At 42.5% G+C, this 16867-nt stretch overlaps 1 protein-coding gene across 3 annotated transcripts in view; it reads right to left on the bottom strand.

Annotated features, from left to right (window-relative positions):
- BPHL (biphenyl hydrolase like) overlaps positions 1 to 16867 on the bottom strand; it is a 38251-nt gene that overhangs the window by 10020 nt on the left and 11364 nt on the right. For 2 of the 3 annotated variants that reach the window (XM_027040186.2, XM_015073576.3), the window contains exons 4-6: positions 15633 to 15786; positions 4838 to 4969; positions 1435 to 1558 (exon numbers count right to left, since the gene is read on the bottom strand). In XM_027040186.2, the coding sequence (XP_026895987.1) occupies positions 1435 to 1558; positions 4838 to 4969; positions 15633 to 15786 (410 nt within the window). The remainder of the gene's footprint in view (positions 1 to 1434; positions 1559 to 4837; positions 4970 to 15632; positions 15787 to 16867) is intronic. The other variant, XM_027040187.2, reaches the window with a different exon arrangement.

Below are 16867 nucleotides of genomic sequence, written 5' to 3'. Positions count from 1 at the left end.
ACCATATGGTTTCAGTCATATGTGATGTTTAAGAAACGAGTAGTGGAAAAAGAGAGACAGAGAGACAAATCAAGAAACAAACTCTTAAGTACAGAGAACAGACTGATGGTTCCCAGAGGGGAGGTGGGTAAGGAATGGGTGAAATAGGTGAACGGGATTAAGAGTACACTTGTCATGGGGCGCCTGGGTGGCGCAGTCAGTTAAGCGTCCGACTTCAGCCAGGTCACGATCTCGCGGTCTGTGAGTTCGAGCCCCGCGTCAGGCTCTGGGCTGATGGCTCGGAGCCTGGAGCCTGTTTCCGATTCTGTGTCTCCCTCTCTCTCTGCCCCTCCCCCGTTCATGCTGTGTCTCTCTGTGTCCCAAAAATAAATAAAAATGTTAAGAGTACACTTGTCATAATGAGCACTGAGTAATGTGTAGAATTGTTGAATCACAATATTGTACACCTGTAACTAATATTTAGCACTGTTAAATCAGTACATCTGAAACTAATATTTAACTATCCTGGAATTCAAAAAAAATTAATAATTAAAAAAAGAAGTTGTAGAACTGTTTCTGAGTCTGCTTTCCCTGATGGGCTGTTGCGTGCACACAGGGCAGGGGCCAGCAAGGACCATGCCAAGCAGTGCTGGTCCACAGTAGACATCAGAAATCAGCTCATGGATGGGGAGCCTGGGTGGCTCAGTTGGTTGGGTGTCTGACTTCAGTTCAGGTCATGATCTCCCCATTCCTGAGTTCGAGCCCCGTGTTCAGCTCTGTGCTGACAGCTCAGAGCCTGGAGCCTGTTCAGATTCTGTGTCTCCTTCTCTGTCTCTGCCCCTCCCCTGCTCATGCTGTCTCTCTCTCAAAAATAAATAAATTAAAAAAAAAAAAAAAAAAAAAACAAGGCTCATGGAGGGAAAGAAGAGGAGGGAGGCAAAGAGGGAGGGAGGCAAAGAGGAAGGGAGGGAGGATTTTCTCATTACTAAAGCCAATTCCAAAAGAATTCCAAAGATGTCCAGAGTAATGACAGCATCTCTGGAATTAATATAGTTTCCCTAGGGTCGATAGTACCTTTATAATGATAAACTAACCTGAAAATTCCCAAATATATAAAAGTGTTTTAATTAACAATGATTGCTATAAATCTAAACTGTCTGCAGTGTTACAGGGCTTACTACCTATTAGCAGATATGCCTTTGCGGCAACATTAAAATAATCCACCCAAGAATTTCTTTCCCTCCGGGTACTGGTTACCCACAAATCAGGGCTCCGTGTGCGCCATGTTTCTCTAGAACCCTAAATAGAGCAGTACTATTTATTGACATGGGCAAAATGAGGGGGCGGGTAATACCTTAAAAAACCCCAATCTTCATGCTTCCTTTCCTTACAAGGCTTCTTCCACTCATTTCTTAAGGCGGTAAGGCAGAGCGCTGAAGCAGAGACTGGACTTACCGTGACCCTCTCACATGTTTGTGTATGAAGTCGGCATGGAAACGTGGGACCAGAGGATCCTTCTCCCCATGCACAATTAAGGTGGGGCACTGAACCAGGGGCAGCAAGTGCCGACAGATATTCCCTGAAAGACAAATAGCAAGGATAATCTGCTTCAACGGGACCATCCCAGGAGGTGAGTCAGAAAAGCAGAGAACTGAGACAAATCATGCCTCTCTCTGGACCTCAGTGTCCCTGTCTGTAGAAGAGGTGGTTTGCCTTAGATGGGGTCTGAGGTGGGGGCCCTGGATGGCCCAGTCACTTAAGCCTCAGATTTCAGCTCAGGTCATGATTTCACTGTTCGTGGGTTTGAGCCCCACATCGGGCTCTGTGCTGAGAGCTCAGAGCCTGGAGCCTGCTTTGGTTTCTGTGTCTCCCTCTCCTGCTCCCACTCTGTTTCTCTCTCTCAAAAAAAAAAAAAAAAAAAAAAAAAAAAAATTAAAAAAAAAAAAAAAGATGGGGTCTGAGGTGTCTTCCTGTTTCTCTATTTTTTTTCCCCTCTGCTTTGGAAGCTCTATTAGTAAACAAGAAGTTCACTTGATTTATAGTCATAATTCATGTAAAATAGGAAAAATAAACAAAAAACCCCACAATTCTTTATATTATATAGAGCAGTCCCCAATTTGCAAAGTGATGGTAGATGCTTGGCATGTGAAAGCTTTTCCCTTGAAATAATGTCTTAAATGGTTCTTGGGCTTCCAGCTAGCTCTTAAAGCTTACATACCTTACTGTGAGGTTAAAATTTACACATGGCAAACCAGCTTCTCTTCATCCCTCCTGCTTCCATGACATTCCTGACTGACATGCTTCGGAGATTATGAGGTCCTCACCCCCATTTGTAACAACATTTCTAAGGTGAATGTGGAACAACCTGGTTCTGGTCCTGTCCTGCTGTTTCCTGCCTGTGAAATCTTGGTAGTTCCTTAGTTATGAGTTTTAGCCTCCTCCTTGGTCAAACAGGGATAGTTACAGTTCTCTGGGGTTAACTATGAGGCTAAAAAGAGATGTCATATTGAAGGTTCTAGGCACCCAGCAGGTACTCCATAAAGCGAGCTCCTTCCTCTCCTTCCTCCTCCCTGCCTCTGCCTGCGTTGAGAAGAAAGTGCTGGGGCTCTGAGAAAGCTGTCCAGGCACCTGGCCTGTCCCTCCCCCTCACTTGGGGGTCACTGCCTGCTAAATGAGAAGGTGGTGGGTTGGCCAGGGAAGTATTTCCCTAGGTCTCAGAAGCTTCCCTCTCCTACCCCTGAAATGACACACACCCACCAATAGTATAATCACTTATTACTGAGCACTATGTGTCAGAAACTGTTCAAGTGGTTTGATGCCCATGGAACACTTCGTCACATGTTTTAACTCATTTAGTATGTACAATTATTTGTAAACCAAGCACTTTTCTAACGACAGTAATAATAACCTTTTATTAAGCACTTACTTTGTATTTGGTACCGCACCAAAGCTGAACGTACAGAACCTGGTTGGATCCTCACAACAACCTTATGAGGTAGTTGTTAGTATCTCCAGTTCCCAGATAGGAAACTGCAGCTTTGAGAGAAGCTCAAATGAATGAATCTGCCCAATTCATTCTAACAGCAAGCCAAGTGGCAAGGCCACCGTCTGACTCCAAATCTGTGCAGTTAACTCCTCTGCTAAACTGAGCGTCCATAAACATGAGGATACAAGTAGGAAGAAAAGGGCTCCTGTCAAATTAGTGAGTGTGGAAGGGAGATACGTGGTTTGTTAACAGTCTTGCTATAAGATCATTTACATACTGCTAGCTCCTCTATATTTTGGCATTTCCCCTCCCTTCTCTTTCATTTTTTTAAAAACTATATTTAATTTTTTTTAATTTTAGGTTTACAGCGAAATTGAGTGGAAGGTACAGGGATTTCCCTTGTCCCCCTGCCCCCCCACATGCACAGCTTCCCCTACTATCAACATCCCCCACCATAGAGTCCAGAGTTTACATTAGGGGCCACTCCTGTTGTTGTACATTCTGTGGGTCTGAACAAATGTATAACGACATGCATCCATCGTTATGGTGTCACAGAGTATTTTCACTGCCCTCAACATCCTGTTCTGGCCATTCTAATAGGTGAGCAGTGGGATCCTGTTATTTGGCTCATCTTTTTAATCAGGTTGTTTGTTTTCTTATTGTTCAGTTGTAAGAGTTCTTGGCACATTTGGATAACAGTGCTTGATCACATGTGTCTTTTGCAAATGTTTTCTCCAGGTCTGTGGCTTGTCTTTTCATTCTCTTGATGGTGTTTTTCGCAGAGTGGAAGGTTTAAATTTTAACAAACACAGGGCATAGTTTTGAACTGCTGATTTAATTCTGCTTCTACCTTCGAATCTTCCTACCCCTTCAGCTCTCTTGTCAGGAAAGCAAAAAAGTTTACATTTCAAAAGTTTGCCTTCTTTAATGGAGAACTGTCTTAGACATCTTTTACGGCATTTTTAAGAGCTGAGGGAAACACATTTCCAAGACCTATTTCTATGGGTGGGTACTTCATTTGAACAGGATATATTTACTGTTTTGAACTTAAACCAAAAAAGTAACATTTTCAAATGCCCTTTTCATTGTGAAAGTTTTGATAGGTGACTCACTCTGGAAATGATTACCTAATAGATCAAACTGGCCCTTCAACTGCAGCCATTCTGTAACTGAATTGTGCTCCCAGATTAGATCTTAGCTACCCTCTATTCTTTTACAGTTAAAATAGAAGAGTGAGAGAGTATAAATGTAAATAGCTGCTTAAAAACAGACTTTAACTCAGAATTTTCTTAAAGAGATCAATTCTTACTGTTATTGGAAATCGTGTTAAATTTTCAGATAAAGACAGGGAGCTATAGTCATTTAACTAACTTCTGAAGGTGGGAAGTGAACTGAACACTCTTCCTCATGCTCGCTGGGGCTGAAGGTCATGACAAAAAGGTCCTTCTTTCTTTTTTGTCTTAGTAACAGAGTATGTAGCGGGTAACACATGAAAAAGAAAAAAATACGCTCTGTGTGGTGGCTTGTTTTCTGATTATCCATTCCAGAATTAGAACATATACACTATCTGAGGCTTCTAGAGAATTATTTTGTCATCATACACACAAGGATTAGAAGGAGAAAGGAACAGTCTTCTATTAAAGACTTAACTATGTGAACCTTGATACAACTATATATTTAGTACAGTTTAAGGCAGATGTATTATACAAGGGCTTGTACTGCGTACAGTCACTAGCATCCTCTGTTCACACATCAGCATGAAAACAGTGGGTGAATGTGCTAATCACCAGGGAATTCTGGAACACCAGGGGAGGAACTCAAGCAGCCTCTCTGATCAGCAAAGGAACAGCTAAAACAGTTCACACAACCTACCATCTGAAAGATGTTTAAATTGTTTTATGCCATCCATCCACTTCTCACAGGTTTTGCTAAAGTAGTCATACCCATATAAGGTTTCTAGAGGTTTTCTTGTTCTCTCACTCCATTTAGAAACATCTCTGATACCTGAAAAACAGAAGTAGTGACAAGAATAAGTCTAGTCTAATGTTAAGGCTTATCTTTAAATATTGCAAACATAGTCCACCCCAGAGTCATCCTGCTTGCTCTTCTGTCTGCCTGAAATGTTTCTCCAGCTTTCCACCTGGCTTACTCCTCACTTTGTCCAGGGCAGTGAGGCCTTCCCCGACCATCCTCTTAGAGCACCCTCCCCTCCATCTACTCTGTTTTGCATCTTTCAGTGCTTTGTAGTATTTTCTGTGTCCATGGCTGAGTGCCTGTCTCCCCAGGAAGATGAAAGCTCCAGGATAAGGGACTTGGCTTTGTTTTGCCTCCCACTTATGCCCAGAGCCTTGGCCAGAGCCTGGCACAAAAGAGGCACAACATAAATCTTTACTAAGTGAAATTAGATCTGCATTTAATGCTTTCTGTTAAAAGTATAAGATATAAGAAGATATTGCTGCAATTAGGGTTATCTGAGTAAAACTGACATGATTTATTAAAGAGAAGGTATCTTCTACGGGCGCCTGGGTGGCTCAGTCGGTTAAGCGTCTGACTTCGGCTCAGGTCATGATCTCACAGTTTGTGAGTTTGAGCCCCGTGTCAGGCTCTGGGCTGACAGCTCAGAGCCTGGAGCCCACTTCAGATTCTGTGCCTCCCTCTGTCGGCCCCTCCACTGCTTGCACTCTGTCTCTCGCATTGTCTCAAAAATAAATAAACATTTTAAAAAAAATTTTAAAAAAGAGAGAAGATATTTTCTGAATTGCATTCAGGTACACTGAAAAACATACAAATTATTCATTCTAGTTTCTGTTACTGAAGAAATATGACTGTAAAAGGCTAACTATGAACTTGAAACAAGTACAGATGATTCACTCTTAGGAAATAATAGCTAAAAACCACTTATAAAATGCATGAACAAATTCAATTACTTAGCCCAGTTGTGTCCATATTTCTTTAAACACACTGGTAATTCTAATTTTTCTGAGCATATTACATATGGCTTATGGACAGCTTTTAACACAGTGCTTCTGGTACACAATATACCTCAAAGACAACACATTACTAATGATATGAACTCATATTGCACAATAACCCCTCCACAGTGCTCTGGACAGTGCCAGACCCCTGGCAGGCACCCAGTGTGTACTCAGGGAACAGAAATAACAGAGTGAAGGAAAAATTGCTATTTACAACTACAACTGCCTTCTAAGGATGGCAGACTGCCGGATTGGTTCAAATCTGCATAGGTAAGCCCAGAGGTGCATATGGAAGCTGAGGAGAGCTGACCTGCTCTGCACAGGAGTGAAAAGACTTCACAGAGGGGTGCAGAGAAGTCTGGAAATTAAGGGGGTGGGGAGATCTGGGAAGAAGAAAAAGAGTTGGAAGAGAGGAAAGGAGAGAGGAGCCAGTAAGATGTCATGAAGATGGTCAGTAAAAAAATCCCCTGTAGATATTTCTACTTTGGGCACTATTGTAGACAGCACCCTCTGCGAGGTGCCCTTGCAGTGGAAGGACTAGACCTTTCATAAAACATATGATTTGTTGCATTGCTGGAGTTGCAGCGATTAATGCAAACTAGGGTGTGTGTGTGTAAGATGGAAGAGAACCAGAAAACAGAGCAAAGGGTGGTAAGACTACTCAAAGGCAGGGTTGCTTTTGGGGGAAATGTAACTACTAGCTGGGGGCAGTGGGTAGAGCTGAACCTGAGATTCCTAGATTAAACTGAGATTAAAATGGCCCCAGGCTGTGATTATCCCATGGCTCCCAGGCTCCCAAGAATAGCAAATGTAAATCCTCTCTGAAGGAAAACAGTATCAATTTGTGTTCACGGTCTTTTTTGTGGGTTTTCAGATTGAGAGTAAGCAAATTTCACTCCTAATCAAAGATCACAAAACGACCAGAATCTTTATAAAGCTAATGAAAAAGCTAGAACACTGGAAGAGAAAGCTTAACATATGATGCAGACCACCACACAGAGAGACAAGAAGATGAACAAGAGACAGAGCAGAATGAAAGCAAGGCCCACAAAGTCCAATCAGTCCCCGAAGGAGAGGAGGAGGAGGAGAATGGAGAAGAAATATGGGAAGAAGGAAACCGCTGAGAAAGGTTTTCAGAACTGATCAGAGAAAAGTCCACAGACAAAACTCAAGTGTAACCCAAACTGGATAAATAAAAAGGAATTTGCATCTAGACAGAGAAGAGCAAAATAGCAGTAAATCAAAGAGAAAGCAAAAACCTGAAAAGCAGCCAGAGGTAAGACACATCTCTCCAAAGGGAGGAAAGCTCGCTGGCAAAAGTTCACAGCAGTGGTTAAGGAATGCAGACAGTGTGCAGTGGAGAAAAGAATTTCCCATTTATATTTCTGTACTTAGCCAAACAATCTTTCAAGAATGAGAGTGAAATAAAAACTGAGTTGACTCTTAACAGATCTCCCCTTAAAGAACTTCCAGGAGCATCTGGGCGGTTCAGTCGGTCAAGTGTCTGACTCTTGATTTCAGCTCAGGTCATGATCTCACGGTTGGTGAGATTCCAGCCCTGCATCCGGCTCTGTGCTCACTGCATGGAGCCTGACTGGGATTCTCTCTCTCCCTATCTCTCTCTCTGCCCCTCCTGCTCACACTTTCTCTCTCAAAATAAATAAATAAACTTAAAAAAGAACTCGTAAAAAATAACTTGAGGAGAAAGAGAAGTGATCCTAGAGGGAATATCTGAGACGAAAGAAGGAAAGGTGAGTAAAGAAACTGAAGAATGTGTTTGTAAATGTAAAAACCAACAAAACTTTCCAAGTGAGAAAATAAAACACTGTAACATTTTCTTACATTAAATTTAGTTCTGTCTATAGAGAAAGCAAAAGGACAAGCAACAAGCTGTGTACCACGACTGACACAATTACTAACCACAAGGGGATAGTCATCATATTATTAAACAACAAAAACCCTGCAAATCAATAACGTCATAATAACACTGAAGTGTTCTAGTCTTGAGTGGGTGGAGAGTCCTTGGGTGTTTGCTTTGTTGCTAGACTTCATAAGGTATCCCTGTTAAACACAAGGTTTTATATTTATCAAATATTACATAAAAGTTTTAAAACAAAAAGAAATGAAAAGACATGAATAGGTACAATACAGAAAAAGAAACCCCAATGATGCATAAGTACATAAAAAAAGATTCTCAATCTTACTAGTAATAGGAAAAGGAAAATTAAGTCCCCCAGTAAGATACCATTTCTTGCCCATTTGACTGGTGAAAGATTAAGAAGTCTGATGATTTCAAGTTTTCATTGAGGATACAAGTTAAGGAATCTTATACACTCGTGGTGGAAACGCAAATTTATTTAGTTGGAAAATAATTGGTCACCTGTCACATGGTGTATTTGCATACCACAATGTTTAGCAAATTTCACATTTGGGCATATACCCCTAGAGAGACACTGTTGCCCAGATGCCCCAGGAGACATGTATAAGAATGTTCATGGCAACAGTGAAAACAGACCTACAGTTTATTGATAAAAGAGAGGAAAAATAAAATACATTTGCCCAATGGAATATAATACAGAAATATCATGAATGAATCTTAGAAATTCAACGTTCACTGAAAAAAAGTGAGTCACAGAAGATGATGTATACAGTATAAAGTCACTTTGTACAGCTCAAAACCAAATAGAATTAAATTATATACTGTTTAGGAATATAAACATATGTGACAGGCGTGTTTTCAAAAAGGCATAAGGATGATTGTAGGACTCAGGCTAGAGGTAGGGGAGGCCTGGGGAGGAAGCACATGCATACAGTGAGGGTACAAACAGTGATCAGTCTTATGTTCCATGGTGGGCTCATGGGTGTCTATAATTCACAGTGTCACATGTATTGCATTATATGTATCAAATATTATACAATTAAATAAATTTGAATTAAAAATTTAAATATATAATTACAGAATAAAATTTAAATATATATTATATACTTTAGTATATAGTATATATTATTCATGATATTTATGTTACATATTTATAAGATATATAAATATATTTAAATATTTAATGTTTAATTTGAAGATGTGATATATTATTAGTACTTTATTATTACTATATTTTTACTATGTTAATATATAATCTAAATGTAATGTTTTAAAGTTATATATTTTATAAAATTATCTATATTTTTATAAAATAAAAAAAAAATTCCTCTGTGATAGGAAGGACAAGATCTTTTAAGAACCAAGTTGGCTAATGTTTAATGTGTAGATGTTTTTCTTGCTAAAATGTAAATTCCTCCTCTTGGGATAGTGAGAGATTCTCAAAGTGAGTTAACTCAGTGAAACCAGGCATTTGAAGAGGCATCTATGAGCATGTAAAATCTGGGGCAAGGCTTTAGACTCTAATGGGAAATATTACCGAAATATCGAGGGACAGGGGTATCCAGCTAAGCTGGGGCAAGCCAGATGTTCACATCAAACACTGTGGTTACACACACAGGCTCAGAAGTCAAGCTGGCTGGGTCTGAATGCCAGCACTTGCACCTGCTAGCCGTGTCACCCTGAGCAAGTTCCTTAACCTCTGTGCTAGTTTCCTCATCTGAAAAATGAGAATTATAACAACACTCCGAGATAAAGAGTAAATAAGTCAGACATGGAATGTGCTAGCAACAGTACCCAGCATGTAACAAACATTCAAAAATATTCTGTATATTTACTTACTTCTGTTAATTTTTTTCCAAGAGGAAGCCAGTTTTTCCCCAAAGCATAATTTCCACCAAAAAAAAAATTTAAAAGCAGCAATTATGTTTTAGTTCCTAAAAAAACCATTTGAACCAAACTGTTTGCTGATGCAAAACAGATAGGATTTGTATTCCCCCCAAAACTGATACATTTCTCTTTCTGAGCATATAATTTGTGCTAAGCACCAGAAGAAAACTCATTCGCTCGCCACTAATTAGTGAATTATTCTGGTAAGCATTATCTGAAGCCTGTTGAGTGCCAGTCACAGCAGATAAAAACCTGAACGAGATAAGGCCTCTGCCCTCAAGGGCCTTATGGTCTAGAGAGTTGTAACCGACCTCTGACCTCTGTAGAGGAGTGGAATAGAATAAATGTCCCAAGAGAAGGTGGGGGAGGATGGGGGGGGTGGGGTGGGGTCAATGAGCGGGAGTGGCAGTGGTGGGGGGCTTCCCGGAGGATGCACTGCAGGATCTGAGTCCGTGAGAACACAAGCCAGCAAGCAAGTATGGGAGCAGCACACTGGCAGAGACAGCGAGCTGTGCCCCCTACTGCTGGAACTTCAGGGGTTTTCAGGTACCTGAAGAAAACGATGGGTGTGTGGGGGTAGAGGAGACAAAAGTGGCAGGAGATAGACCCAGAAAGGCCCGGGGTCCTGGTTTCCTCAAACTTTGTAGGCAAAGCAGAGGAGTTTGAACTCTACTTACCTAGAAAGCTATGGGAGACCTTGAAGGGCTTCAAAGTAAGGTACGATGAGATTTACATCTTAGCAAACTCCTATCTAAGCAGTCTGGAAAGCACACTGAAAGGAGGCTGAGACAGAGGACAGGTTGGAAAGTGCTGGTCAATCTAAGTGGGGACAGATGGAGGCCTGGCAGGAGGAATGGAAAAGCTGGGAGGGATTCCAGGCACAGCAAAGGCAGAGCGCAGGCAGAACACGGGGTTGGATCACTAGACTGCAGAGGGGAACAGCCACCACACGTCTGTACCATCAGGACAGGTTTCTTCACTTCTCTGTGCCCTGGGTTGAAGTCATACAGGGCTATGTCAGTGTTAGCTCACAGTAGGTGTTCAATAAATCATAACTATCGATTCACTTATCACAAATTATTTTGTGGAAGAAATAGCATATTTCTGAGCATCAGTTACCAAAATGAGAAATGTAGCAGGAAGAAGGGGTGTAGAGGAAAGATTATGAGCTAGACTTTAGGCATAGTGAACATAAGGTGCACGTGGGGCAAGCAGGTAAGAAGCTGAATATCTGGAATTTGGGAGTCTGGTGAAGCCAAGACATGTGAGAAGTTCCTCAAGTGTAAGAAAGAGAAGAGGAACAGAGAGAGAGCTAAGGATGGTGTCTGGAGGAGCCCAACATCACAGGGCCCAGCAGAGTGGGGATGTGTCTGAGCCACAGAACAAGCAGAGATAGGAAGGCAAGCTGAGAACATGGGGGCAAGAACTTCAAGGCAGAGAAAGCTTCAAGAAGAGGGGTGTGATTGATCTTACATCATGTGTACATTTTCTTTCTTTTTATGTTTACTTATTTAAAATTATAAAAAAAATTTTTTTTAAGTTTACTTATTTATTTTGAGAGAGAGCATGCATGTGGGAAGGTCAGAGAGAGATGGAGAGAGACAATCCCAAGCAGGCTCCACGTTATCAGCACAGAGCCGGACAGCAGGGCTCAACTCATGAACCGTGAGACCATGACCTGAGCAGAAATCTAGAGTCCGACATTTAACCAACTGAGCCACCCAAGCATCCCTTCAAATATTTTTTTTTAAGCTTATTTATTTCAGTTTATTTGTTTTTTGTTTGTTTGTTTGTTTTTGAGAGAAAGAACAGGGGAGGAGCACAGAGAGGGAAAGAGAGAATTCCAACCAGGCTCCACACTGTCTGTGCGGAGCCCCACGTGGGGCTTGATCCCACGAATTGGGAGATCATGACCTGAGCCGAAATCAAGAGGCTGAGCCACCCAGGTGCCCTACGTGTGTATTTTCACATGCTGCAGCATGACCAAGGAATACAAAGGGCAATAAAGCATCCGACGGGCTTGGCAGCAACAAGACACTGCTTTCATGGGGTTCATGGGTTGGAAGCCACCTTGACACAAGTTAGGGAGAGAGTGGGGCATGAGGACGTGGGACTGATGGCTGGGAAATGGAGCCGATACATAGCAGAGAGTAAGTAAAGGGGAGTGTGGGGTTAAGAGGGAGACTTTTTGGTGTGTCTACAAAAGGAAGGGAAGTCAGAGTCACCAAACATGGTGAGTTCACACAGTATTGACTGAGGTGAGCTGTGAAAGGTGGCATTGCCCAGAACACACGGCCATCGTGAAAGTGTGTGCAAAGTGTTCTAGCACCAAACCCCAGCCCCAAAGACTCAGGGACCTCCGACAAAGGCAGTGCTGTGGGAGCTGGGAATGGCGGATGAAGATGAGTTTGGTGAGGAAACTGGGCTAGAAGGGGGGCCAGTGCAGGCGAGCACATCACCAGATGCCAAGGCAGAGAGGCACAAAGGAGGAAGCTTGCTTCAGGAATGGCAGCTATTCAAGGTGGGGGACACACAGAAAGGCTGAGGGGAAAGGAGGGGCTGGCTACAAGGACTGGATAGGGCCAGGCTGCCCGGGCCAGCCCAGGTACTTGAACATCACTGTGAGGTTACTGATGGATTTTAAGTAGCAGAATTAAATGACCAGGTTCTTGCCTTAGCAAGGAAACTCATATGGAAGACAAATTGTCCTAAGAGGCCAAGGGTCTGAAGCAGGAAAAGAGTGGGCAGGAAGAGAGGAGGAGGGGTTACCTTTTAAAGGTCTTAGGAATGTGGTATTATCAGAGTCCACTCACAGCTAAATGAAGAGGGCAGAGAGGAGGGCTTAGTCCTCCAGGGATGACCTGGTAGACCATGGACCACTGCATGAGACAGAGATTGTGAGCTGGGGTGTGGAAGAGTCATGAGGCAATGAGTTCAATGTAGACACACTAGTTATGACTAACTTCCAGGCTATCAAGAGGAAGGTGCTCAGCAAGTAGATAGAAATATGGCTCTAGGCCTCAGGGGGAGTCTGGCTGAATAGGAGTTTAGAACATATCACCCCCTAGTCATAGCAGAAGCCCTAAGACATCTGCTCAAGTGAGTACCGATCTCTTGGGCTTTGGTGCTGGCTCAGCTGGAGCAGCGCCTCTCTCACTGATTACAACTAGACTCCAGGTAGAATACACCACAAGCAACTACCTGAGGACTGTCGCAAGGTGTGAGAGTAAGAGATTGAACGGAGCCAAAACTTGAATAATGACCCATAAAAGGGATGAGTTTCATTTTCCTTTTCTTCCTTTGAGTCCCGATTTTGAAATATGGGGTACAGGGTGAATCACACAACTGCATGGCAGGCATTAAAAACAGAAACTGGAGAAGACCCTTAGAGGTAGCCAGAGGACAAGGACCAGGTTGCCCTGCATGAGGGAGACTGCTTTTTCTTTCTCTCTTTCTTCTCACCCTAGTCCAAGCTGTGAAAGTACACAGCCAGGGGCCTGCACTCCTAGTATAATGTCAGGGCAGCTACCCAAAACCCCAAGACAAGGCGGGCTCTTTGACCAAAGGTACCAGAAAAAGGGGCCCCTTGTATCTGAAGACTGTAGGTGAAATCCCTATTATTTTGTCCATCTCTTTTTTCTGGCCGCTTTGCCCTAAAGATGGTTCCAGATGCACAGAACTGTACAACAGAGGAGGGGGTTACTAAAACCTGTCTTTATGAGAGAAATCTTTCTTTCTGGTCATAGGAGCTTTGAAGGGGGTTTCTAAGTCTGCATATGAACTGATGAAGTGATTCACCCCTAGGCTCTGCATGCATGGGGAAGATGCAAAAAAAAAAAAAAAAAAAAAGCATACAGCATAAGCTTCAAGAACTAAACTACCATATAAACCACCGCCTAAGTCCCAGCATAGCCTGAGTGGGGCTTGTGTGGGGCAGACATGAAGAAGCTTTGAGAACTGACCTGATGCTGGAACTAACACCCGCAGAAGGCTAAACAGAATTTGTAGTATGAACCTAACCAGGTTGACTGCATGCCAAGGAAAAACAAAACGGGCAAAACAAACAAACAATATTTCTCAGAGTTCTAACAGGATGATACCGAAAAGACAGCCAACAAATGCCGACCCCCAAAATGACCCAGATATTGGAATTATCACACAAACACCTCAGGGCAGGCATTATCACATGCATTTCATTCAGTTTAAAATATTTTCGCTCCTCTGAACCCAGTAGGGGTAAAACAAGGACAGGCAAGAGTGTCAATTAGGATGGGTCACTAGATCAGACTCATCACTTAAGAGTTTCATAGTTCTGGGGCACCTGGGTGGCTCAGTTGGTTAAGTGTCCAACTTTGGCTCAGGTCAGGTTCATGAGTTTTAGAGACCCGCATCAGGCTGTCTGCTGTCAGCACAGAGCCTGCTTTGGATCCTCTGTTCCCCTCTCTCTCTGCTCCTCCCCTCTGGTGTTCGCACGTTCTCTCTCTCTCTCTCTCTCTCTCTGTCTCTCTCTCTCTCTGTCTCTCTCTCAAAAATAAGTAAACATTAAAAAAAAAGTTTCATAGTTCATTACCAAACGGTGTAAGGGCTAAGATTCTACAACAGAGCACTGCCATGAAGTAGCTTCCTTAAATCATGTGAATTGCAGAACAGCTGAATAAAAGCAGACTTGTGATATTCCAGGGCTTGTGTCTGCAAATGCTTTCTGTCAAGGGCCAGAGTGTAACTTATTTTAGCTTTGCAAGCTAAGAGGTAAAATCACAGTTACCAGGTAGGTAGGTTAAAGGTGAGAAACCTCTGACCTGCTTGACCCTGACTGCCTGGGGTGGGCCATCTGGGATCCAATGGAAACACACCCAGGATAAAAAGCTACCAGACTGAAGAGGGTCCTGGTGGGTCAGGCAGACGTTGGTGGGGACCAGGTCACTTTTGCTTTTTGCCTCAGATACCCCCAGATCCCAATGTGCCCTTCTCCTGAGAGCTAAGCAGTTTCAGTTTGGTCAGCCTGCTGGAGGCTAGGCTCCTGAGTCGCTGACTGAAATTCCACAACGGAGTGCCTGGTAATAGCCAACAGTCACCAGTGTGTAAGTGGCCACCAGCACAAGCCCTGGGCAGCAACACTGGGAGTGGAGGAGGAAACAGGGATGGAGGGGACACCCCAGATTGATCTCCAGGTCTTAAAGCGCTAGCGTTCTCGATCAGTGCCCGGCCTTACGAAAACAGATGGTGGGCCGGATTTGGCCCACAGGCTGCCAGGTTTGCTGGCCCCCGTTCTTCTGCCACTAAAAACTTCAAAGATAAGCTTCAAGGACAACCTAATGAAATGTGAATCGCAAAAAATTTCTTTATCAAAATATAAGGTTTCATATTTGAATACAATGTGCATTTTTACACTCACATTATTTTAAATGAGACTTTACATCAACCCCTCCCTCCTTGAAGTTCACTATCAGGTGCAGGAAATGTGAACACTGAGTTTTATAAAACCTTTTCCGGAGTCATGAAAGTGTTACTTTTGGAAATAGAAAGCATTGAAAGACAGACTGGTTAGGGGTGCCTGGGTGGCTCAGTTGGTTAAGTGTCCAACTTCGGCTCAAGTCATGATCTCACAGTTTGTGAGTTCGAGCCCCACATCAGCCTTTGTGCTGACAGCTCAGAGCCTGGAGCCTGCTTTGGATTCGGTGTCTCCCTCTCTCTCTGCCCTCCCCTGCTCACACTCTGTCTCTCAAAAATAAACAACCTTAAAAAAAAATTCAAAACACAGACTGGTTAAACCATATTACTTCCAAGAATTTGTTACTCTTCCTACTGCAGAGCTGAGAAGTGGAAGCAGATGAGATAGGCCTTGTTAGTACACGTCATAGTAAGACATGAGAGGGGGAAGGCAAAGATGTTACTTGTCACGACATCGCCCGCTTGTGAAACCTACCCTGATAAATGGTTTCATCTTCCTCAGTCACGTAGGCATTGGCTCCCCAGATCACCATCTTATTGATGTAAGATGGATATCTTGCAGCTGCTATGAGTGCTGTAATACCACCATCGCTCCACCCCAACAAGGACACCTTCTTAAACTTCAGTGTCTGTGACAAATACAGAGAAATGCACAGCACAGGTGATTGCTCCTCTCTGCTAGAAGAATCTGATCATTAACAATCATCCAAATCAATACAGTGTGGGGTTTAGAGCATCATTTGATAATTAAAGTCCTAGAGGCCAGCATTTGATGACAGAAATGTTTTTTTCTCATTTAGTTCTGGTGTAAATGTAAGTATCATAAAAACCTAAGTACACAGTATTGTTTTGAATTATGAGGGAACGACATCTTCTGTTTGGATAAAATCTCTGGAAACAGCGGAGATCAGCTGTCCTTAGAAATGACAAATCATATGTGCATGCACACCCACACCTGAGCAAAGACTTTGAGACTAGTAATGTAGATTAGACAGGGGAACTTGATATTTCCTGGATGAAATGAAGTCACTGCATCTGATAAAACCACTGAGGGCAACTGTGGGAAGAAGTGTCTGGAGACAGGCTGGAGGAGAATGGTGTCACAGGAGGTTATGCTAGTCCTTATATCAACCAGGCTCTGAAAATGTATTTGACAAGGAAACTGAACAAAGATTACATCTGACAGATGTTGCCTAGGAGTAAAACTAGAATGACTTGGAAAATTAAAGATGTAACAAATATCAGTCCAAGATACTGATGGGACTATAAATTGCTAGAAGTCGCATGGATAATAATTTGGCACTATCTTGTCCAACGAACATTTGCATCTTCTATAACCTGGCATCATCCCCTAGATATGTATGGAACTTTTGCACATGTGTACCAGGAGACAGGTGTAGGGTGTCCGCACCAACGGTGTTTATAAAGGAACTAAAACGTCCATGGACAAAACAATGTTCACTGCCCTGCTGCTCATAACCACACACAAAAAAAAGGAACTTAAAAATTAAGTTATTTATCTACCATTAGAGATATGTGAAATAAGACAGTACATCCTTACAATGGACTACTATGACTATTATAATATTTATGTAAATTTATATTTATTAACATGAAAGTATCTCCTCAACAAACTGTTCTAAGAAGAGTAAGTTGGAAAAACATTAGATATAGTATGATGCCATCAATACAATCCTGTGTATTTATATG

This window comes from Acinonyx jubatus, chromosome B2 (assembly GCF_027475565.1).
Source record: "Acinonyx jubatus isolate Ajub_Pintada_27869175 chromosome B2, VMU_Ajub_asm_v1.0, whole genome shotgun sequence".
Classification (NCBI taxonomy): domain Eukaryota; kingdom Metazoa; phylum Chordata; class Mammalia; order Carnivora; family Felidae; genus Acinonyx; species Acinonyx jubatus.
The sequence above is the reverse complement of the archived record's forward strand: the minus strand, read 5'-3'. Positions and strand labels throughout refer to the sequence as shown.